The sequence below is a fragment of the Meles meles genome, chromosome 2, assembly GCF_922984935.1.
Source record: "Meles meles chromosome 2, mMelMel3.1 paternal haplotype, whole genome shotgun sequence".
Classification (NCBI taxonomy): Eukaryota; Metazoa; Chordata; class Mammalia; order Carnivora; family Mustelidae; genus Meles; species Meles meles.
In genome coordinates, this window is record NC_060067.1 from 69,152,110 (window position 1) to 69,175,112 (window position 23,003).

Below are 23,003 nucleotides of genomic sequence, written 5' to 3' on the forward strand. Positions count from 1 at the left end.
CACTCAGCCAGGCTGTGCTGTGAGGGGTCAAGGATGGGTTTCAGAGGTGCTTCTCTTTAAACCTGTTTTACATACGGTTTCTCTAGCCCACCTCTTCAGGGCACAGGTTGAGGCTGTTGGTGGGGGTGATACCCCGTGGAGGGCAGGGCCAACCTGCTGTAGGCCAGGCTGGCAGCGGCTGCCCCCACAGCCAGGGACTGGTTTCGTGCCACATGGCCCATGAAGCTTTAAAGCGTCACTGGCCGACCCCTGCTCTAAGAGGCCACACAAAATATTTTCTAAAACTGTGAACTAGAAAAGAAAGTCTCAGAATGCATAGCGCCTGGGTGGGAGTGAGTGCTGTTCAGGGAAATGTGGGTGGCCCTGGGTTGAGGAGTAACGTGAACTCCATGCGGGGGTTTCCATTGGAGGAATGGAAGCAACTGGTCTGACTGGTGCTATCCAGGGAAGCTGTGGGAGTGCCGGGGTGCAGGCCAGAGGAGTGAAACACCCCTCTTCGACCCACAGGAGGAGAGGCTGAAGAAGGAGCTGCGGGTCAAGCTGGAGCTGGCCAAGTTCCTCCAGGACACCATTGAGGAGATGGCCCTGAAGAATAAGGCATCCAAGGGGAACGCCACCAAAGACTTCTCCGTGTTTTTCCAGAAGGTGCCGTGATGCTTCGGGGCCCTGGTGGCCTCAGCCCACCAGTCCCAAATGCTGGTTAGAGCCTCAGGGCCACTCCCGTCCTACGTGGGGGCACGCCTCACTTCCTTTCTTCCCTCTGCTCTACCACCCACGGCAAGAGTGGGTCTCCTAGTCAGGTGTGGGCTGGTGCCATAGGGGGTTTGACTGGGCGCCCCACCCCGACCCTGTACTCAGGTCAAGTCTGCTGTCCTGAGAACTTGAACCTCACTGACATTTGCCATGGTGTCTCCAGACTTTGGAGCAGCTCCAGGGGACGTAGAGTTTGGCAGATGAGAAACTAAGACCCTGCAGCAGTGATGTGCTGGAGGGCCAGGCTGGGGGGGCCAGCTACATCCACAGTGGGAGCCTCTTGCCAGTCAGCAGCCTTGGCTTGGCTGATCTGGGTAGGAGCAGGGTGGTCGGCAGCCGTGTGCTGCCTGGAGGCCTCATCAGCAGGGAGCTAGCACCGGCTGTGCCCAGGGGCTCCTCCCCAGTAGGAGTGTGATGACAGGATGGACCCAAGGGAGGGCATGCATGGTCTGGGACTATTCACCTTATCCTCCTTTGTTTCTTCACTTGAGGCTTGTGGCCCAAGTCTGTGGGTGGAGCACCCCCTCCACCACAGGGCTCACCCACATGATTGCTCCTGCAGATCCGAGAGACTGGCGAGAGACCCAGCAATGAGGAGATCCTGCGTTTCTCCAAGCTGTTTGAGGATGAGCTGACCCTGGATAACTTGACTCGGCCGCAACTGGTGGCCCTGTGCAAGCTGTTGGAGCTCCAGTCCATTGGCACCAACAACTTCCTGCGTTTCCAGCTCACCATGAGGCTGCGGTCCATCAAAGCTGACGACAAGGTGAGTGGCCTGAGGTTGCGGCTCTGCCTCTTCTGGCGCCTTCCATGTCCTCACTCTGAAGCTCAGGTGGCCCTGTCGTTCCCCAGTCGTGACTGTTTGTCCCCTGCCATGCCCTGTGCGCGCACACTGAAAGCATGTGCACGTCTGCTGGAATCACGCTGGAACCATCCCGCCAACAGCTAGCCACTTGGCAGGATGTTAGGAGACTTGCCCATGTCCTGAGTGTTTGCTAGAAGGATGAGTGGCAGCAATTGCCTAATGTTTCGTTATGTGGATGCATCAGAATTTATTAACCATCACTTTGCCAATATTTTGCTACCCGAGGCAGCACTTTAATAAACATATTTTAACATGGATTATTGTGCCAGATCTTTGATAGTTTTCATGAAAAGAGTGGCCTACAACCAGCTTGCTCCCAGGGCTGTGCTGACCACTGTATCCTCCTGGTTGGCCGGCCTGCAGCCCAGCAGCTGCCCTGCCCGTGGTTCCAGTGTACTGTTTTCGGCGTGAGCTCCTGAAACACCCTTCTTTTTCTCCAGCAGTGCTTCTCACTGTACGGTGTTTGGCGTCTGAGGTCTTTGTTTGTTTTGTTTCATCTTCTCGGGCTTGTGCGTTTGCAGTGTCTAGTTGTTCCTGAACGCAGACATGTGCGTGCGAAGTTTCCGAGCTTCCAGCTGTTGCTGTCATCCTCCCGGAGGGGCCCACCCAAATCTGTTGAGGGCTCGGTCATGTGGGGTCACTAACTGCAATCAGGGCTGGTTCAACAGCCCTGCCGCAGCCCTTCCCTATAGTGCCACCTGCACAGCAGGGCCCGGAGGCCCCTCTGCTTTGTGAAGAGTTTCTGACTAGCTCCTTGCCTTTGTGCTGCTCAGCTGGAGAGCCTGGTACCAGGGTTCTTTCCCACCCTTCCTCCTCCCTGGGCAGCGGCCCTCAAGGCCTGTCTACCAAGCAACCTCTTGCTTTCAGCTGTCATCTTAGCCTGGTGAGATGTCTCTGCCTCTTAGCCGTGGCCATGGGACTGGCCTCTCAGCCTGCCCTAAGAGTCAGCAGATGCTGCCGTGTCCCCAAGGGTTCACAGATGGAGGGCCCACACCTCCGTTGTTGCCTGGCCTTTCCAGGCACATCTTCTCGCTGTCCCTGAGCCCTTGTCATGTTAGCTTCCTCATGCCACCGGGTGTGTATTTTTGTGTTTCATCTGGCTTTTCTAGGAGTTCTCAGGAGGGGTGTGGGTCTGGTGACAGTTGGCTCTTCCTTGTAGCTAGAAGTAGCAGAGTATCTGCATTTTTGTGAGACTGAAAAGAAACCCTTTCTTTAGCATGGTGCAGATTGTCTGGGAGGGTGCTCTGGACGTCCACTCCGGCAGAGCGCGCTATGGCTGCCATGTGACTTGGGGGGACCTACACTATGGCTGCTGTGTGACTGGGGGCACTCGTGCTGTGGCTGCCATGTGACTGGGGGAGCCCTGCGCTGTGGCTGCCGTGTGGCTGCAGAGGAGCCCACACTGTGGCTGCCTTGTGGCTGTGGGACAGCCTACCATGTGGCTGCCGTGTGGCTGCGGGGGAACCTGCTGTGTGGTCATGGGGGAGCCTGCAGAGTGTGGCTGCTGTGTGGCTGTGGAGGAGCCCACAGTGTGGCCGTAGGACAGCCTGCGGTGTGGCTGCCCTCAGTCTCTGCCACCCCCCCTGGGGAGAGGCAACTCAAGGGTATGTGGCCTGGGGTTGAGTCCTGCCCACTTGCTTGCTCTGTGACCTTGGACAAGTCATCCCACTGCTCAGTGTCTGAGTCCTGTGACGTAGGACAGCGGCTGGACCTCCACCGTCAGGAAGATGGAATGGGGTTGCTTTCCCCTGGGTGTTGATGTTAAGTGACGAACACATGAGAAGTTTGTGAATACCCTGGGACCCCAGGACCAACCAGGTGGGTCTTTGTACCTCAGGGCTGAAGAGATGAAGAGGTGCTGATGCGTGTGGACCTCAGAGTCCTGACAGGGGCACTAGCCAGCTCTGTCGCTGGAGCGTGTCACTCTTGATCTCAGGGCTTCAGGTTGGAGCCCTATGTGGGGCGTAGAGATGACTTAAAATTAAAATCTTTTGAAAAAAAAGTAAACAAAAAAACCCTAACAGAAACATGCTCTGGGGGCGCCTGGGTGGCTCAGTGGGTTGAAGCCTCTGCCTTCGGCTCAGGTCGTGATCCCAGGGTCCTGGGATCGAGCCCCGCATCGGGCTCTCTGCTCAGCCAGAGCCTGCTTCCCGCTCTCTCTCTGCCTGCCTCTCTGCCTACTTGTGATCTCTCTCTCTCTCTGTCAAATAAATAAATAAAATCTTTAAAAAAAAAAAAAAAGAAAGAAAAAGAAACCTGCTCTGTCTGGCCAGAGGACAGGAAAGGAGCTGTTTCACAGGACAGGGGACTTGGGGCAGTAACTTCTGTACTTCAGCCAGACCTCAAGGGAGATGCTGTCATCCCCACCATGTGTACGGCTGGCTGAGGGCTGAGATCTCCGCCTTTGTGAGGATGTCACAGCCAGGATGATGCCCAGGAAGGCCGGCCGATGGTGCTGAGCTACCCTGCTCACCCGGGCACAGTGTCAGCAGGCCAGCAGGAGCCAGGACCTCCTCCTCCACCTGACTGTTCCCGAGGCTCCCCCTGCATCCCGCTGGGATGGTGTCCAGAGCCAGCTGGGCTGCCTGCTCCTCCTAGCCCAGGAGGCATGGTAGAAAACCGGAGCTCGAATCCCCATTACCCAGCGGAAACAGAGTCCCCTGGGACTCAGTGGAGGCTGAACGAAGCAGACTGTGCCTTGAGCGTGGAGCCCAATGTGGGACTCAGTCCCGTGACCACGAAATCGTGACCTGAGACGAAACTGAGTCAGATGCTGAACCTACTGAGCCACCCATGCATCCCACTAAATGGAAATTTAGAAGTGAAAAATAAAATCCAAAATAGGTCCCTTATATAGCAGAAGGGAAAGGACGGAAGACAGGGCCGGTGAACTTTTAAGATCAAACAATAGAAATCACCCATCTGAACATCTGAGAAAACAGTTGAAAAAAATGAGCACTGCGGGGCGTCAGAGTGGCTCACTTGGTCAAGCAACTGCCTTTGGCTCAGGTCATGATCTCAGGGTCCTGGGATCGAGTTCTGCGTCAGGCTCCCTTTTGGGCAGGAAGTCTCCTCCCTCTGCCCCTGCTGCTTCCCCTGCTTGTGTGCATCCTCTCTCTCTCACAAATGAATAAATATAATCTTAAAAACTAAATGAGCAGGGCTTCAGCCACCTGTGGAACTAAAGGGAAGCATCTTACATACTTGTCAGAGTTCTGGAAAGAGAGGAGGAAGGGCAGAGCAGGAAAGTGCTGGAAGATAGAACAGCTGAACTCTTTTCAGATTCAGTAAAATACCTGAATCAGCAAATTTTAGAAGCTGAGTGAACCTGAGGTGGGATCAACCCAAAGAAATCCACAGGAGGAAAGTCATTGTCAAACGGAATAACACTGAAGACCGCTGATTTCGACAGCAGCGTTAGAGTGGTGTCTGGCCCATAGGGAAGGTGCTCTGCGGAAACTAGGGGCCGGAAGGAAGTGGAACAATATTTTCACTTGCTGGAAAAAACCCTGCCAACTCAGAAGCCTGTTCCCAGTGAAAATATTCTGTAAGGGGGGAATTGACATTCTCAGAAGAAGGAAAACTAAGAGAACTTCACCACCAGCACCTCTGCCCTCAGCCTGGAGGAGGAGCTGTAATTGGAAGGGACATAGTCAGCCTTGAATGATGGGGGGTTAGGGACTCTGGACCCCGCATCCCCCCAACACAGGTGAAAATCCGTATGTAACTTTTCTTTTTAATTAGTCTCTTTATCCATATCTGCAGTGGTGTTACCGTACAGAAGTTATTTACAAGTGGTGGTAATGTGTTACGAAGTAAATTACGTAGAAGGCAGCAGAAACGCACTGTAAATGTGTGTAAAACTGTGTGATGTTTACAGATGCATCTTTTTTTTTTTTAAGATTTTATTTATTTATATGTCAGAAAGAGAGAGAGAACACACAAGTAGTCAGAGAGGCAGGCAGAGGCGGAGAGAAAAGCAGGCTCCTTTGCCAAGCAAGGAGCCCGATGTGGGACTCGATCCCAGGACCCTGGGATCATGACCTGAGCCGAAGGCAGCGGCGGCCTAACCCGCTGAGCCACCCAGGCGTCCCTACAGATGCATCCTTTATATGATCCTCAGCTCTGTAGTGTTTCAGGCTGTGTTCTCAGAGAAAGAAAACAAAATGTTCAAGATGGGATTTGACTCCATTAAAAACACAGCTGGAGGGGCAGTTGGCAACAGTTGGCAAAGACCTCTTTTGTGTGTAATACGTGTTATGTGCTGTATTAAAATAGAGTACGCTAGGGAAGCGCCTGGGTGGCTCAGTGGGTTAAGCCGCTGCCTTCGGCTCAGGTCATGATCTCAGGGTCCTGGGATCGAGTCCCGCATCGGGCTCTCTGCTCAGCAGGGAGCCTGCTTCCCCTCCCCCTCTCTCTACCTGCCTCTCTATCTACTTGTGATCTCTCTCTGTCAAATAAATAAATAAAAATCTTTAAAAAAAATAATAAAATAAAATAGAGTACGCTAAACAAAAGAAAATGTTACTAAAATTGTAAGGACGAGAAAGGACATTTCCAGGGCTGTCCTTTGTCGAGAAACCCCAAGTGTGAGTGGACCTGCACGATTTAAGCCCATGTTTGTTACGGGTCAGCTGTGACGGGAGAAGGCCTGGCCCATGAGGAAGAAAGAACATGGCAAGCAAACACAGGTAAACCCAGTAGACTTCCCTTCTTGTCTACCTTCTACACGAAGTGCAATGGTCACAGCGGAAACAATGGGGCTATGCAAGGTGGCTCTCCGTGGAAGGAGGAGTCATTGAGATGAGTGCATCGTGATTGGGAGAGGTCAGGGGTCGTCTGGGGGCTGAGGTTCCTACATGTTGCTGGGACTGGGACAAGGATATGGACAGAGTGACGTCTGGCGTGCCCTGTAGGGAGCTGGACTCAGAGGCATGGGACACAAGTCCACATGGAACAGTGGAACCCATGGGAAGACAGGAAAATGAAAACAGAGACTCAGCTTTTCCTTTATAACCCCAAACTGAAAGGACCCAGCTGCGCGTGAGTGGGAGAGCGGTTAAAGCAGGATGGTCGCCGGCACAGGGCTATCTGCTTACGGATGAGCAGGTTCTGCATCCTCCTGGGTGTCCCGGAAGTTGTGGCAAGCTGCACGTGTGCCAGAAACAAGGAGCAGGGGAGAGGTTGCCAGGGATTCAGGAGGTGGGAGTGTGTGAAAGCACGTGGTCCCCCTGGGGACAGGAGGCTTTCCTGCTTGGTGTGGTGATACCATGCCGGCTACGACTGTCAGCATTGTCTGTGCTGTCTTACTGTTGGCAGAAATCCTGCTGTCACATTTGCATGTTGGTCTCCAGTCCTCCCAGAATGGAAAGCTTACCTCAGAGAAGGGGAGTCACAGTGTTTTCCGTCTCACAGTCATTGGGAGACTCGAGAGGGGCGAGGACTCTGGTTTGCTTTTCTCACTTGGGTCCCCATGACCTTGGGCTGAGGCCAGGAGACCTCTTCAAAAGGTTGGGATCACTTTGCTCTCTATCCTTTCTCCCCTGGGGCTGGAGGGCCGTGGGGGATAGGGAGGAAAGCTGGGGTGACCCTGAGGAAGAGGAGGAAGAGGCTGTCAAATGTGGCAAGCAGGGCCTGGGCAGAGGTGGGGTCCTGGCCACTGTGTGCCTACCGAGTCCCCATCTTCTGTCAGTTCTGGTCCCTGCAGACCCCCAGCTGAGGCCCTGGTGGTGCTGGTGCATCTTGTGCTCGGCGAGGCATATCAGGAGCGCGTCTGACGGGACACATAACCCTGGAGTGACCTTTCCGCGTGGGCTCAGTTGACTTTCCATTACAGCTGATTGCTGAGGAAGGGGTGGACAGCCTGAACGTCAAGGAGTTGCAGTCGGCATGTCGGGCGCGAGGCATGCGGGCCCTCGGGGTCACGGAGGACCGTCTGAGAGACCAACTGAAGCAGGTATGTGGAAGGGCTTGCTTGTGTCTGGCCAGTGTAGACGGGCTTGTGGTGGAGAAACACCTCCAAACTCCAGGGGCGGCTGGGCTTGGACGAGGGTGCGCAGTGACCTGGCTCTGTCGCATGTGTGTTTGCTCCTGGCTGATATTCCCATCCTGACTGTCCCACTCTGGTCCTGTGTGGACAGATGAGGACTTGATTAACCTCCCTTAAAATCCCAGTCTGCCTTATAACTTATGAGGCCAGGGCCTTCTGGGTAACTAGGACCCAGGCCAGCCCAGCCTGAGTGTCTCTTTTGGCTGTGCTGTGCTTTCTCCTGCAGCTCAGAGGGCCCTTGGTCCGCATCTAGAGCCCAGGTCTGCAGCTGGCATCAGTTTGCATAGGTTAGAGGTTGGAAGGGGACATCCACGGCCCTTGAGCTGTCAAATCGGAAGACCTAATGCATGGCTGCGCCCCCTCCCCACCCCCGACTCAACTCCCTGTCTGGGGGTTGTCCTCCACGTGTAGACAGAGATGTGTCCACACCTGTTTCTCCTCTTTTAGCACATGCACTGTTGAGCATGTGGTCCCCTAGTGGAAGCTTCTCCACAGGCTGAGTCCCCCTGTGTCTTCCCCGGGCAGCCTTCCTTGAGCACAGCTGGCCATGTGTGCTTGCAAGCCACTGTTGCAAGTCTGAGTCTGTGGGGTTCCCTGGTCGTGGGTCCTCCTATTTTGTCTCAGCTTCTGTCCTGTGTACAGTTTGTGTGCAAACCTTGTGTTGATCTCCTGGTCAGTTTGAACATTGTCTTTCTGTCACTAACACCCCTCCCAACAGTGCCTAGCCCTCATGGGGCCAGCAGAGCCCTGAGAGCCTTCTGAGACCACAGCTGCTGACCCCGCAGCATCTGTGGTGCTTGGACATGAAGAGCTTCAGGGGCGGCTAGTGGCGCCATTGGCGGAGCGGCTGACACCTCAGCTCATGATCTCAGGGTCATGAGATGGAGTCCCATGTCGGGACTTTGCCCCACCCCATAAAAAAGTAAAATAAAATAAAAATTTAAAAATTAGTAAATGAGGGGTGCCTGGGTCGCTCAGTGGGTTAAAGCCTCTGCCTTCGGCTCAGGTCATGATCTCAGGGTCCTGGGATTGAGCCCTGCATTGGGCTTTCTGCTCGGCAGTGAGCCTGCTTCCCTTCCTTTCTCTCTGCCTACTTGTAATCTCTGTCTGTCAGATAATAAATAAAATAAAATTTAAAAAATATAAAAATAAAAAAAAAATTAGTAAATGAAGCAATTCATTAACAGAGTGTGTGGTCGCCACACTCCATGCTTTCTGAGCCTAGTGGCCAGGTCACGACCCTGGGGGCATCTTAGGCTTGGTTGGCTGAGGTGAGCATTAGGTCGTAAGAGGCAGGAGTAGGTGGGCCTTGTAGAAACTGAGGAGTCTTGTTTTTGGGGAGCCCTGCCTTGAGTGAGCTAGTGCGTCCATCTACTCCAGTCCCCCTCCGCCATGAAACTGGAAGAGAGAAGATCCCAGGGTCCAGGTCCCAGGAGAGGCCGGTGGGAGGCGGCCAGCAGGTGAGCCTGTGTCTTTTCCCCCAACTACAGTGGCTAGAGCTGCACCTGCACCAGGAGATCCCGACGTCCCTGCTCATCCTGTCCCGGGCCATGTACCTCCCGGACACCCTCTCGCCAGCCGACCAGCTCAAGTCCACACTGCAGACACTCCCAGAGATTGTGGTATGTGTGCCAGGAGACTGCATCTGGGGCTTGCTCTGGAAGGCGGGGGGCCTTCTCGCTTCTGGGGACGCTCCCCACACTGTCTCATCAGTCTGCTCTGATGCCGAGGGTTCCTGTGACAGCACAGAAGGTGCCCCTCAGCTGCCTCGAAGCATGTCCAGCAGACGGGGTTCCCAAGTGGGAGTCCAGGTGCAGGTGGTCTGGGAGTGCCATGGGGGCGTCTCAGGCCACAGACACCCCCTCACAGTCTCTCCTTTGTGCAGGCAAAGGAGGCCCAGGTGAAGGTGGCCGAAGTGGAGGGGGAGCAGGTGGACAACAAGGCCAAACTGGAGGCCACGCTGCAGGAGGAGGCAGCCATCCGGCGTGAACACTTGGAGAAGGAGCTGCAGCGGCGCCCCGATGCGGTGGTAAGCGGCCGTCGGGTCCCTGTGCCTGCCTGGGCAGTGCGGGAGCCACACGGAGCATTGGGACCGGCTAGCTGTAGCTTTTCTAGAAGCTGTTTGTGGAACCGCATCGAGAGGGTCCCTGTGGCCCGTCTCCTGTCTTCTGCCTGGAGTGCCCAGGGGATGGGATTGGCTGGCTCTCCTGTGGCCCAGGTGCCAGCGCCCAGTGTGTCCAGCTCCACCAATGGGCAGAGGAGCAGCACAATGCCCACGTTCTTTTTGGCGCCCCCCCCCCCCCCCGGCCCGGGAAGTGGGTGTGTTTGCTCTGGAGACCATGGGGCAGCTTTGTGCACTTGTCAGGGAAGGACTGAGGATGGATGTAGGTGCTGGTACCGTGTTAGACGGGGGCCTCCATGGACCTGGAGAGTGCTGGTGCACAGCTGCGTGAGTCGTGGAACGTGCCCATCAGAGCCTGGCAGGGACACCTTGCGGGAGACACTCCCCCTTCCAATGCTGGCTGCCGGGCTTTCATGAAAACCTCCACCTGCGCGTGGCTGGCCTGTTGACAACGCGCCCTCGGTCTGTGCTGGCGCCGACGCTCCAGGACAGCAGCTGGGGTGCCATTCGGTGCTGAGCCGGCAGTGGCCTTGCATTTCAGAAGGAAGTGGAGCCGGAAGTGGCGGCAGAGACTGCCCCTGGGAGGCCTGCAGCCGAGCTGCCCGGAATGCCTGAGGCGCCCCTGCCGTCAGAGGCCCTGAGAGACACGGCCCCTGTCCTAGAAGGCTTGAAGGTAACTGCGCACGCAGGCCTGGAAGGCAGGCCATGTTGGAGCCCAACAGGAGGTTGAAGAGGGGGCTGGCTTGTAGGGCGGGGGCTCCAGAGGCACTGTGGCCTGGCTCAGGGTGACAGCAGATGGTTGTGGGGGGGGGGCACAGGGGTGAGGCCACAGCTTGGAGGTGTTCTCAGGAGGCCTGGGTTGCTGTGCGAAGAGCAAGCTATGCTCCGAACTCTGGGCCTGAGTGGTTGGAAGGTGGAGGCGCCCGGTGCTTGGCCCCCTGGGCCCTCTGTCCTCCCAGTGGCTGCGCAGTGGGAAGAGGGGGGAGCTGGAGTGATCCCCACCAAGCCTGATGTGCTGGGCACCCTAGCGGGATACTTCTTTCCAGGGGGTCTGCCTGTCCAGGTGGTAGCCCACTTCCCACATGGGACCCTTTCTGTCTGGAACTGCCAGGTGTCGGGTATGGGAAGTCTCTGCAGACAGACGGCAATGTCGGTTTGGCAACTGGAGTAGGAGAAGAGACCAGGGCCGCAGATTTGTGTTGGTGGGGGGTGGGGGGAGTTCAAGTGAGGTCCCAGAGGGGCCGGGACACGGTGGCCTCCACGTTCAAAGGCCAGAGGAGAGACGAGGCTGTAGAGGGACCACTCGTGCTCCCAGCATGTCTACACCTAGTGGGGGGGCGGGTTGTGTCCATGGGAGGGTGGGTCTCATCAGGAGCATTTGAGGGCTGGGTGGAGGAGGCCTGAAGACAGACTCCTAATGGGAAGGGTGAGGTCGTCCGTGGCTCAGTAAGAGCAGTTGTGGGGCAGAACTGGAAGGAAAAGCTCCCCTGTGGGTGTCTCAGGGTGGAGCTTCCGGGAGGTAGGGGAATGCCAGCCTATTCCAGTCCTGTGGGGAAGGAAGGCCCCACTGCAGCAGGCAGGGAGAGCTGGTCTCAGGGAGGATCTAGACTGCTGTTGCAAGAAGACTGGGGTAGCAGATCCGAGCTGGTGCGGCTGCCTAAGAGGGTCTGTGGTCCTCAGAGGTCGTGTGTTCATGTGGAAGAAGGTGGGTGGGACAGGCCTGCGAGGTGGGAGGTTAGGGCCATTCTGGAAACAGATGTGCTGGTAAGGACACATCAAGGAGGCTGGGAGGAAGAGGGTCCCAGGAATCTGGGACCAAGCTGGGCTCAAAGGGTGACTCAGGGAGGGGTCAGGGTCATTTTTAAGGGGGCAGAAGGCTGGGCATTGGACAGCTGAGCAGAGTTGGAGCCCTGCTCGGCCCATGGAATGCAGCTCGGAAAGAAGGGGCACCTGTCATTAAATAGAGCTGGGACAGTGACTGTCTTCATGGAAACAGATGCATCCCATTTCCAACGGCTTATGTGAAAGGGCAGTTAGACTGGTCAGAAGAACTGAGGTTTGGTGAGGATTCCTTAGCAAGAAGCACAAACCTTTATAAAACTGACAGCTATGAGCCTTTGTTTCCTGGAGAGTTACTGTAAGGAGTGAGAAAAGCAAGTGCCTCCGTCCCCATTTGCAGTGCGACCTCATAGGTTTTACCTACGTATGGCCATCTGCTGGGGCTGCAAAGAGAGCCTGATTAGCTCTCCCTCGGGTAAGGACATTGAGCTTATGGCTGAAAGCCTAGGGAAAGCCAGACCCATGTGGCTTCACAGGCCAAGTTTCTGGGGAGATCCTTCAGTGCTCCACAGAGTGTTTGCAGAAAGCCGAAGAGGGGGGCTGTTTCCAGCTCCTCCTGAGATAGGCGTTAGCTGATGCCAGTACCAGATCACTGAGAGAGCACTGCACAGCCGTATCTTTTGGGACACAGACATACAAGTTCTGAACCAACTCTTAGCAAATTAGACGCAGCTATTCTGTGAAAAGGCTAATACATCGTGATCTCTTGGGGCTTGTCCGGGGAATACAAAACAACAGTCAGTATAACGAGCATATTGACAGAATGAAGAGAAAAACCACGTATGAGCATCTCGATAAATGCAGAAAAAGCACTTCACAGAATCCAGCATCTGTTCCTGATTAAAAAAAAAAAAAAAAAAATCCCAGCGAGCCAGTTGAGGAGAACGCCCTCACCCAACAGGGAGCATCTGTGGAAACAGCTGCAGCTCGCTCGGTCCCTGGCATCTGCGCTTGCTGCCCCATTCAGCAATGTGCCGAGGTTCTGGTTGGCATGGTTAGAGGAAGGGAATGAGAGCACACAGTCGGAAGGGGGGGCATGAAACTGCCTGTCTGCAGAGGGTGTGAGCAGCCGAAAATGATCGCTGCTTCTCTGAGCCGTTGATGGCAAGCGACCGGCAGTCTCAGTACGGCGGACGGTCCCTGCAGGGAGCCCCTGGGCTGAGTCTGTCAGTATCGCAGCTGCGCTGTACTGCCGAATGCTGAGGTGCCCCTGAGGTTCCTTACCTCCAACGGGTGTCCTGCGTTTGTGCTGGGGTCCTCGTGAGGTGTCCGTTCTGCCGCTGATGCCAACGTCTGGACCCATCAGCATCCCAGCAGGCTTGGTGTGGAAGTGGGCAGGCTTGTTGTAGAACATGCGTGCAGACTGAGAGGAGCTAGGATGGCCTGTGGTGGAGGAACAGGCTTGGTCTGTGCTCTGGCTGGGAAGCTGTCCGGCCCCTGGAGGCCCAGGACAAGAGGTGGAGTGGGGGGCTCCCAGTGAGGCAGGGGACGATGTCCTACATGCATGAGCTCACTGTCTGGGATGTGTTTGTCTGACCTGCCGGAGGGCAGCTCTGAGCCAGCCTGGGGACAGAAAGGTTTCAGGTGGCCGACAGGTCTCTGTCAGGTGGTGATGGTGTCCCGTGCTTGCGTGCATGGTGGCACAGTCACACCTGGGCACATGGGGGCGAGGACGGGGACTGTGCGTGTGTCTGCTGGCCTCTGCATGCACGGCAGGAGCAGACGGTGTGGATGGAAGAGCCGCTGAGTCTCTGGAGGTGAGGGGTCAGTAATGATTTTCCTCCAGCTGGGTTTCTATTAGGGCGCTTGTGTGTCCTCTTTGCAGGAAGAGGAAATAACGAAAGAGGAGATCGACATACTCAGCAATGCCTGCTCGAAGCTGAAAGAGCAGAAGTCATCCCTGACCAAGGAGAAGGAAGAGCTGGAGCTGCTCAAGGAGGACGTGCAGGACTACAGTGAGGTGGGCGGCAGTGTCCCGGGGATGTCCTCTGCCCCCTTCTGGGCCAGCCGGTGGTCTCTGTGCAGCTGAGTGCCCGGGCTCTTTGCTCCTGGCATGGGCTGCTTACCCTGGTCCATAGGCCCATGAAGGGACCAGGCCAGCAGTCTGGTCGCTTGATAAATGAAATCCTCGTTGCAGTCATGTTTCCCCGGAAGACATTTCTTTCTTACACACTAACTTTTCTCATTTATTGATTTATTTGTTGTTTTAAGATTTTTTATTTATTTATTGGACAGAGATCACAAGTAGGCAGAGGCAGGCAGCAAGGGGTGGGCGGGGTAGCAGGCTCCCTGCTGAGCAGAGAGCCCGATGTGGGGCTCAGTCCCTGGACCCTGGGATCATAACCTGAGCCAAAGGCAAAGGCTTAATCCACTGAGCTACCCAGGTGCCCTGTTTGTTTTTTTTGAAGGAAAACCTGTCTGTTTTATAAATGTTTCTTCCAAATCTGATTTGAAAGTGCTGTTTCAGGGCACCCAGCTGGCTCAGTTGGGTGTGTGATTCCATCTCAGGGTCGTGAGCTTAAGCCCCATGTGAGCTGTGGAGCCTACTTCATGAAAGAACTATGTTTTCATAGATCCATTGGGAAAAGATGACTAGTTTTGAGATTGGTGAAAATAATCAGCCATATTCATGGTAGGCCTGTTGACGCAGTGGTTCTCCGTTGGAAATCCGGGGTTCACCAGAAATGCTGAGCCCTTCGCCTCATTCCCAGCCCCATCTTCCATCCTTCCCTGTAGTGCCTACTTATGAGGATGGTCATGACTTGGGATTTAAGAAGGCACCTTCTATTCTCCAATTTTTTTATCCATCTATTTATTCTTTTAACAAATATAAAGAAAGTTGAGCTTCACATAGATACCATTTCCTTTGCAACACAGACCATATTTGAGTTTGCAAAAACAAGTGATTTGTACGAAAGGTGCAGACACGATTGTGCAGCTCCGTTTGTGACCTGGAATTTATTACCTTTGGGTTAATTGAACTACTTTTACGAGGTAAACAGAGTTGTATGGGTCCTTTTTATTTATTTATTTTTTAAGACAGTCTTTTATGGGGGCGCCTGGGTGGCTCAGCGGTTTAAAGCCTCTGCCTTCAGCTCAGGTCATGATCCCAGGGTCCTGGGATCAAGCCCTGCCTGGGGCTCTCTGCTCAGCAGGGAGTCTGTTTCCTCCTCTCTCTCTGCCTGCTTCTCTGCCTACTTATAATCTCCGTCTGCCAAATAAATAAATAAGATCTTTAAAAAAAAAAACACAGTCTTTTACGACTCCATAATTTCATTAGGATTTGCAAGAGATCCAGAAGGAGCTTTCGAAGACTGGCGAAGAAATCTACGTAGAGGAGTCGAAAGCCAGCAAGAGGCTGACGAAGAGGGTGCAGCAGATGATCGGGCAGATTGATAGCCTGCTCTCACAGCTGGAGGCGGGCCCGGAGGCCGGCAGGCTGGGTCCCGCCACCGAGCAGCCGCCGGCAGGGTGAGCATGGCCCGGATGCTGGGCACTGGGAGCTGAAGTTGCACTTGTTGGCCCTGGTGTCCAAGCCCTGAACTTTTACCCCATGGTTCCAGCCAGAAGCCTAGCCCCACCTCCATCTCCACTTGTCGCTGTTTTACTGAGGGAGCGCTTGGGGTCCTCTCTTCTGCTCACACACAGACACACACGCACACACGTACACATGCACACATGCACGCACACGCATACACACAGGCACACACGTGCACTTTGGCCAATGTCAGGACCACTATTCCCCGCCCCCAACCCTTACTCTCCCGGCACCATAGGCCACATCTGTCCCCAGACTGCCATCAAGCTGGTCCTTCCAGAATGTGCCTAGGATGCAGCTCCCTTGGACCATCCCCTGCCACCTCTCTTCCTGAAGCCCCTACACACAGGCGCTCAGTGTTGCTGCCACTCTGGAGGTCATCATGTGAGTGAGGAGCTGTTGGGCTGCTAACCAGTGCTCCTATGGGCCAGGCACTGTGCTCTGAGTGCCCGCATCTCTAAGAAGGAAGGAGGGCTGGCTGCAGACTTCCTGCTGTCCCCAGGTTGGGGGTTCTTCAAGACCCCCAGACGAGGTCTGTGTCCTTCCTGAGTTGACCTGCTGGGCTGTGTCATTGTGTCAGTCCACCTGCCCTCCTCGGTCAGAGGGCTGCACAGCCATACTCGGCCCCTGCCCCCCAGGCCACTACACACACAGGCCTGAGGACCACTGCCCAGGAACCATGAGGCTCTGTCCTCCACAGTGGAAAGGCTTCCTGGGGGGTGGCGCCCAGGCAGACCTGGGACCAAAGGAAGATTTCTGGGTTTGTGTCCAAGTTGGGTGGCAATTCCCAAAGGCAGGGTCTGGGGAGCTCCGGAGGGAGGGTTGCCTGGGTTAAGGCTGACCCTTAGGAGGACTGTTGGAGCTGTGGGGGGTGGCTGTGGGGGTGGCTGTGCCACAGGCAGGCTCTGTCCCCCCAACCCCCAGGGAGACTGTCATCAGCATCGCTGAGCTCATCAATGCCATGAAGCAGATCAAGCACATTCCAGAAAACAAGCTCATCAGCTTGGCCTCTGCGCTGGATGAAAACAAGGACGGCAAGATCAACATCGATGACCTTGTCAAGGTGAGTTGGTCCCAAGTCAGGGCTGCCTGGCCCAGCCAGTGGCTGGATCTGGGGGGGATATTTTCCACATGTACCCTGTCTCTGTCCTCAGTCTAAACCCTTGGCTTAGTCAGGATGTGCACCTAGAGCAGCCCGTCTGCATTTTGACTGGACACTAAGCCTCTTGCGTCCTCTGGTGGGGCTGTGACACAGTCAGGGGAGTGCGGTAGCTGTGGGGTGTCTAGGGCAGACTCGGAGGGGATGTGTCAGGCTGTCCTCCGGGCCAGACTTCAGCAGGTGCTGCCTGAACCCTGAGGGGGGCTCAGCGAAGCACTGGGGTCCCTGGGGCCAGGGGTTGGGCAGCTCAGGAGACTGGGAATGGGATTCCACCTTGATGAGAGGAACTCTGCAGAGGGTGTACCCTCCTGGCTGTTCGAATGGCTTCTGGTCTCTAGCTGGTTAGTGGTTATCCCCAGGTTTACTGAGCATAGCTGCTAAGTGACTGGGGTCCTGTTGAAGGACCAGGTGTTACCAGGAGCACATGCTGATGGCTTCACTTTGGCAGCAGCAGAGGCTGGAAGGCCTGCGCCCACGCCAGCCGCCCCTTCCCTGGGGCCCCTCCCATGCTGTGGATGGCAACTCAGATGCTCTCGCCCTACACACCCAGAGCCACGGGGGGTGAGAGATTCCTGAGGAGTCTCTGTCTAGGGCATGCCCTGATCCTGCGGCCTCATGGTGCTGCCCCCGCACTCCCTCCCCCACCCCTGTATCCTCACAGAGCCCGTGTCTCCTGCTCTCTCAGCCCCTCTCTCATAGCTTTAAAATATTTTATTATTTAAAGAAAAAAAAAAAGATTGTATTATTCATTTGACAATGCACAAATGAGGAAGGGCAGAGAGAGAAGCAGGGTCCCCACTGAGCAAGGAGCCCGGCATGGGGCTTGATCCCAGGACCCCAGGATCAGATCCTGATTTGAAGGCAGATGCTTAATCCCTGAGCTACCCAGGTGCCCTGCCTCAGCTTTAACCTGGCCTCGGGCTTTGGAGTCTGTTGGCCTCCGGGAGTGGGTAAGGGTCTGGTACTGCAGAACCAAGGCAGCAGAAGGACCCCGGTGGTCCTCTTGCTGGGACAGAGGAGCTGGGCTCTACCTCCCCTGCGTGCTCTGCTGGGAAGGCACTGCACGGCAGGGTCACCCCTGAGCCCCTCGTCCCTTTCTCGTGTGCGTAGGTGATCGAGCTGGTGGACAAAGAGGACATCCACATCTCCACCAGCCAGGTGGCCGAGATCGTGGCCATGTTGGAAAAGGAGGAGAAGGTGGAGGAGAAGGAGAAGGCCAAGGAAAAGGCTGAGAAGGAGGCCGCCGAAGTGAAGAATTAGGGCCTGCCCCTGTCCCGGGCACCTCGGGGCCCCTCCTGCATTGGCCTCCGTCCCACAGTGCCGGCTGCTGGGCCCTGCTGTGCTAGTGAAGGCTTTGAGGTGATTCTTAGTGACAAACCTAATATTTTGTCTGGAATAAATCAGAAACTTCCATAATCAAGTAATTTTTAATTTTCATCATTCCATGAAGATTCATTCAGTCTGGAATCCCAAACCCTTCCAGGGAATCATGTCTGGATTCACAGAGTGGCATGATGCTGCCCTGGCCCCAGCCGTGGTAGCTCCAGCCATGGTGGCCACATGTATAGCCCGCCGATGGTCGGGGAATCATGGCTGTACACAGGCTTCCTGGCTCCGGAGGTGGGTCCAGGGCAGGAAGGTGCCTTCCTCCCAGCGTGCGCTGTACCCTGCTGGTGCCTGTCCCAGGAGGAGAAAGGGTCTGCTGTGTGGACGCCCCATGCCTGTGGAGCTCAAGGCATACAGATGGGGAGGACAGAAGCGCAGCCCACTCCACTGTGGCTCAAGAGAAGACATGCCTGTTATCTGCGGACCTGGAGTCCTGACCGGCAGCCTATGTAGCAGTGATGGCTGCACATTTCCAGAGTCGTCTCTGGCACAACTGGGATGCTGTGGCCTCTGGACAAGCACAGATCTGCCACAGGGACGTGGTGCAGGCCTCCTGTGACGCCAGCTCTTGTTTGGTTTAATCTCTGGCATGGCCCTAACCCTTTAACCAGCTGACTAGTACCGAATGTTTGCAAACCACCGCGTGTCCGCCCTGTAACAGCGTATGCGAGTTATGCCAGGAGAGATGCTCATGAAGCCCTTAGGAATTAAGCCTTTCCACTCGACTGATCATGGTGTCGTGGCTTTCAGAAAGTGTCTCCCTTTGGGTGGTCTGCATGCCATCGCCCCCGTGGGTGACCAAGTGGATCGTGCTGAGCATCCAGGGACGGTGAGGGGTGCTCCGGGCACAGACGCCTGCCGTAGCATCGCTCTCAGTCTTTCCGGACCCACTGGCTGGTGGCTGCGCTCCTGCTCCCGGGGGTGGGGCATCCTGAGGGGCTTTCAGAAAGGCGGCACCCCTGCGGGGGGCCAGCCCAGCACTCGGGCTTCGGGATGTCCGGCTCACCTGGCGCACCCTGCAGCTGGACTGGGGCAGCATCCATGGGCTTGGTGTCTGGCCACCTCAGCACCCCCGGCAGCTCGGGTAGGGGTGCTCTATGGGGCCTGGGGCTGTGGTCTTAGCTCCGTCAGACCTGTCCTTCAGACACCAGGTCTGTTATGGACAAGAACATTTTCTTGGGGGAATGCAGGCATAGGCTTGGAAGACCTAGGAGCAGAGTGGCCAGGTGAGCCAGGACAGGAGCATGAAGGCCCAGGAAGGATGGCTTCTAAATTACTTGAAACGTTTTACTCAGCCATTAAAAAGGAAACTTGACAAAATAGGAATAAGATTCTGTATTCTCAAATGTAAACCTTTGTAAAGTAACTGTTGGGTTCTAAAGGGTTTTTATTTCGATTATTTGAGAAGTATATATATTCTAGATGCTTAATTAAAATATTTATGAATTACCTTACACTTCCTTTAGTGGTGTGATATTGAGCTGTAAGAAGTAGGTGCACGAGCTCGGGGCTACTTGTGAGCCCTGCAAACGGCGGTTGTCTTTCTAGCGAGCAGTTCTTCGGCACCCAGTCAGCTGTGCCCAAATTCTGTTTACACCCTCGCTGCCCTGGCCTGGTGTCCTGGGCAGCCCCACGGTGCAGTCACCACCACAGCGGGCCCCTTCGCTGTGCCCCCTGCTGTCTGCGTCTTCCAGGGGAGACACTCGTTGCTCCAAACTCCCCCTCCTCGCCCCGCCCCGTGCTGCCAGGCTTGCTGAGGGCCCCGGGCCCCTCCGGCATTGCCCCCCCCCCCCCATGCGGGGGATGTTCCTGTCCCGAACTGTTAGCTGCAGCAGAGAGTTGGGTCCCGGTGCAGGCACAGCTACGGTTAAGTCTAGAAAGCCATTCGGCACAGTGCGGCTTGCAGGGGTGGCTCCCGCGGCCTTCCTCTGCCTCCTCTAGAGGGGCCCGCGGTATCCACACCCCTTGAGAAGGAAGCAGGAGTTATCTTAGCACGGGCTTTATCCTCCACGTTTTAAACACCCGCTCTTGCAGTTGGGATTCAGGAAAACAGTCTGTGGCTTCTAGAGCCCTTTTGGACTATCAATATCCAGACTTTTTGAAAAATGAAGGGTAATTTGTAATTTTTAAAGAATAACCTCCAGGCAGTGGTTCTCACAGTGGGGCCCTGGGCCAGCTGCACATGAGAACCACCATCCCCCCCCCCACCCCCGGCTGTGTATAAATGTCTTTTTTTAGAAATAGTGTTTTTATTAAAATGCTAAGTTAATGTTCCCATAATAGCTCCAAGTAAGATTTTTGAACTGTGTGACATCAGAAGGCAAGGTGGAAGCCATCTGAATCATTGGAATGTCTGCCTTGGTGACCACTTGGGGGTCCGCTTCTACCTTTGCGGCAGAAGGGGGTGGTCCGTGGCCTGTGGGTGTGACTGGGAGGCCAGGTTCCAGATGGACGTCCGCCTGGCGGAACATGCCCGGGTGGCCTCCGCTGCACACTGGCTTCACGTCCTGTCTGACTGTGCCCCCAGTCGGACCCCGTGCGGCGGGTAGGCGCTCAGTGTGATGTCTGGAGGAGGGTTAATAAAGCACTGTCGCGATGACCTGCCCACTGTGCACTGCTTGCTTTGTCCAGACTGGGAAGGAGGTCCTTGCCTGGGGCTTCCCCCCGACCCCAGCCCTCAGCGGACGCTGTGGGACCTGGGGAGACAGGACTGGGATCCCGGCTGAAGGATCACCCAGGAGGGCCTAATTCCATTGGGAAAGACTCTGAGGACTCCTGAGAGTGGGGAAGGTGGTGCCCAAGGGTGTGCACTCCACCGAGGGGGTCCTTGATGGTGCAGGGGCCTATACCCCGCTCCTCAAGCCTGGACAGGGCCCAGAGAGCTGGCTTAGGGCTGCCTGTGCTCTACCCCCCAGTAGAGAGCTGAGAAGGCTGCCAGGCAGACAGGACAGACACAACGATGCCCCCCACCTCCCAGGTCCCTTCGGTAGACAGGCTGCCACACTCTGAGCTGTGGACCTCCACCGTCTCCAGTGGCCTCACCACGGGCACCAGGCTGCATGGGGCGCTGTGTGGGATCCCTCCACCTTTGCTGAATGCTGACACCCTGCCTGCACTCTGCCCGAGGGCCACCCTCACTACTCTCCCATTTGTCCCTGAGGCTGACTTTGGCTGTGTTTCCTCTGCCTTGTAGGTCTTGGGAGCTCCGACGCCACTCTAGAACCACGCGGGAGGGTTTATTTCTGTGGGTGCAGGTGTGAATGGGGGACTGGTAGGTCTCCGCTCTTGCCTGCCCCCTGGCCCGGGTCCTGGGCCAACAGCTCCATCCAGGTTCTTTAAAATGCCCCTGGCAGGCACCTACCTGCCCTCAGGGGAGTCAGGGGCCTGGTTGGGAGCCTGTTTCTCCTCTCCACAGTTCAGAAGGCCACGGAAAGGCACCAGGGTTCTGGGGATGCTGATAGCGGGTGCTGGGAGGTTGCTTAAGGAGGTGGCTCTAGAGTCCCAGGGACAGGGTGCTCCTGACGAGAACGAGGAAAGAGTGAGTGTGAAACATGGAGAATGGGTTGTAAACAAAGATCCCACCCCTGCAGTGGTCCTCTGTCTGGCCAGCCGGCTGGTGCTGGGGCCGGTGCCAACTCTCCCACCAGGAAGGACAAAGCCACTCTACCCCCCTCCACCCCCCACCCCCGTCTTCTCAGGAGGAGGTTCCATCCCTGCAAAGTGTTGAGGGAGAATTCCAGCTGGTGGGCCTGAAGAAATGCTGGAATTTAGCGTCGCAGCTTTCCAGCAGGGGCACCATTCCCTGGAACAACTGGGGGCGAGGGCTGCTACCCATGTGCCCCTTGCTGTGCCCCACCCCCCATAGCGCTCCTGCCCCAGGTGCCCACCCAGTAATGTCTGACGACCCCACAGGAGCACCAGCATATCCAGAAGGCAGGGCCTTCCAATACGACACCGTTGTGCCCCCAAAAACTCAGGGAAGAGGGGGACAGGCCAGGGGCTCTTCTGGGCTGAGGACAACCACATGAGGTCCAGATTTAAAACACCGCTCACTACATTGTGGTGGGGGCGACTGGAGCCGGCCTACGCGGGCAGGCTGCAAGTGTGCTCCGTGTGGGGCTGCGACCCTGCAGACCTTGGCAGCTGTGGCCGAGTGTGTGCGTCCACCCGCCCAGGAGGAGGATGCAGGGTGTACGGCTGGTGTCCAGCCTGGGTCAGGAATAAGATTGCGGGGTCCAAGAAGGGAGCCAACCCCGGCAGCGAGGGGGAAAAGTGAAGGGCGGGGCCTGGGGCTCCGAAAACTGGGGAGCTCTCCACCCTTCGAGGGCGGGTGGCGTGTGGACGCCTCTCTCCCTGAGCCGCCACGGAGGCCTGCCCGGGGCTGGGTCGGACCCCATCCGCCCGGGGATTCAGAAGACACTAGGAGACTGGCAGCCTGGCTTGCAGGAGGAGGCGAGCCCGGCCGGGGAGGGGCGGGGTCGCAGGTGCCGCAGCACAGGTGTAGCAGGACAGGGGCGGGGCCCTGGAGTGGGTGGGACCGGTAGATGAGGGGCGGGGAGGCTCCCTGGCCCCGCGGGCGTGCAGGGCTGCCCTTGCCTGCCTGTCCAGTGCTCCAACCTGCCGGCCTGGCCCGTTCGTCTGCCCTCCCGCGTCCCGCCCGGGGTCTCGGTCCGGCGTCCGCAAGACCCGCAGCTTCCCGGGAGGCCTAGCCCCTGTTCCCGAGCGCGCCCCCGGAGCCCCGCGGGGCCGCGCAGGCGAGGGGCCGGGGACTTGGCGGGGATGCCTGCGGGCGGCACTAGAGGGCGCTCCCGGCCCGCGCTTCGCCCGCCTCCCCGGTTCCTGCCCCCTTCCCGCCGCTCACCAGCTTCCCCTACCCCTACCGTCCCCCTTTGCCGGGCCCCCCTCCGCTGGGTCCCCTCTGGGCTCTCCCCACCTCCCCGCCAGCCTGGGGCCAGTAGCGCACACTTGCGCCACCATCGGCCCCCATCTCCCCAGAGTGCTGGGGACTCCAAGAACACCGGGTCTCTGGCAGGCTGGACCAGAGACAGGGAGAGCTTCCGAGTGGGGTCGCGGTATGGGGGCGGGGGATACCCACCGGGTTCAGATCCTCCCTTCCAGGGAAGCCCCAGACTTGGAAAGTGAGTTGGACACAGCTGCAGCAGGAGCGAATTTCTGAGAAGCCAGAGTTAAAAGTTGACATAGCCAGGGGCTGGTTAACCTGGAGCGGTCCTCTCCGTTGGGACCAGACCAGGGGGTCAGCAGAGGAAGGAGGGAGAGGGGCCCTAAACAGCA

The 23,003-nt window shown here is 56.6% G+C and overlaps 1 protein-coding gene across 2 annotated transcripts in view; it reads left to right on the plus strand.

The window, feature by feature from the left end:
* The window catches only part of LETM1 (leucine zipper and EF-hand containing transmembrane protein 1), a 39,215-nt gene extending 20,054 nt beyond the window's left edge, over positions 1-19,161 (plus strand). The window contains exons 5-14 of one of the 2 annotated variants that reach the window (XM_045993303.1): positions 508-645; positions 1,316-1,519; positions 7,455-7,574; positions 9,158-9,289; positions 9,553-9,696; positions 10,331-10,462; positions 13,454-13,588; positions 14,909-15,099; positions 16,091-16,229; positions 17,436-19,161. In XM_045993303.1, the coding sequence (XP_045849259.1) occupies positions 508-645; positions 1,316-1,519; positions 7,455-7,574; positions 9,158-9,289; positions 9,553-9,696; positions 10,331-10,462; positions 13,454-13,588; positions 14,909-15,099; positions 16,091-16,229; positions 17,436-17,585 (1,485 nt within the window). In that variant the 3' untranslated portion in view covers positions 17,586-19,161. Of the gene's footprint in view, positions 1-507; positions 646-1,315; positions 1,520-7,454; positions 7,575-9,157; positions 9,290-9,552; positions 9,697-10,330; positions 10,463-13,453; positions 13,596-13,625; positions 13,765-14,908; positions 15,100-16,090; positions 16,230-17,435 lie in introns of those variants that run through there. The other variant, XM_045993313.1, reaches the window with a different exon arrangement.
* The last annotated feature ends 3,842 nt before the right edge of the window (positions 19,162-23,003 follow it).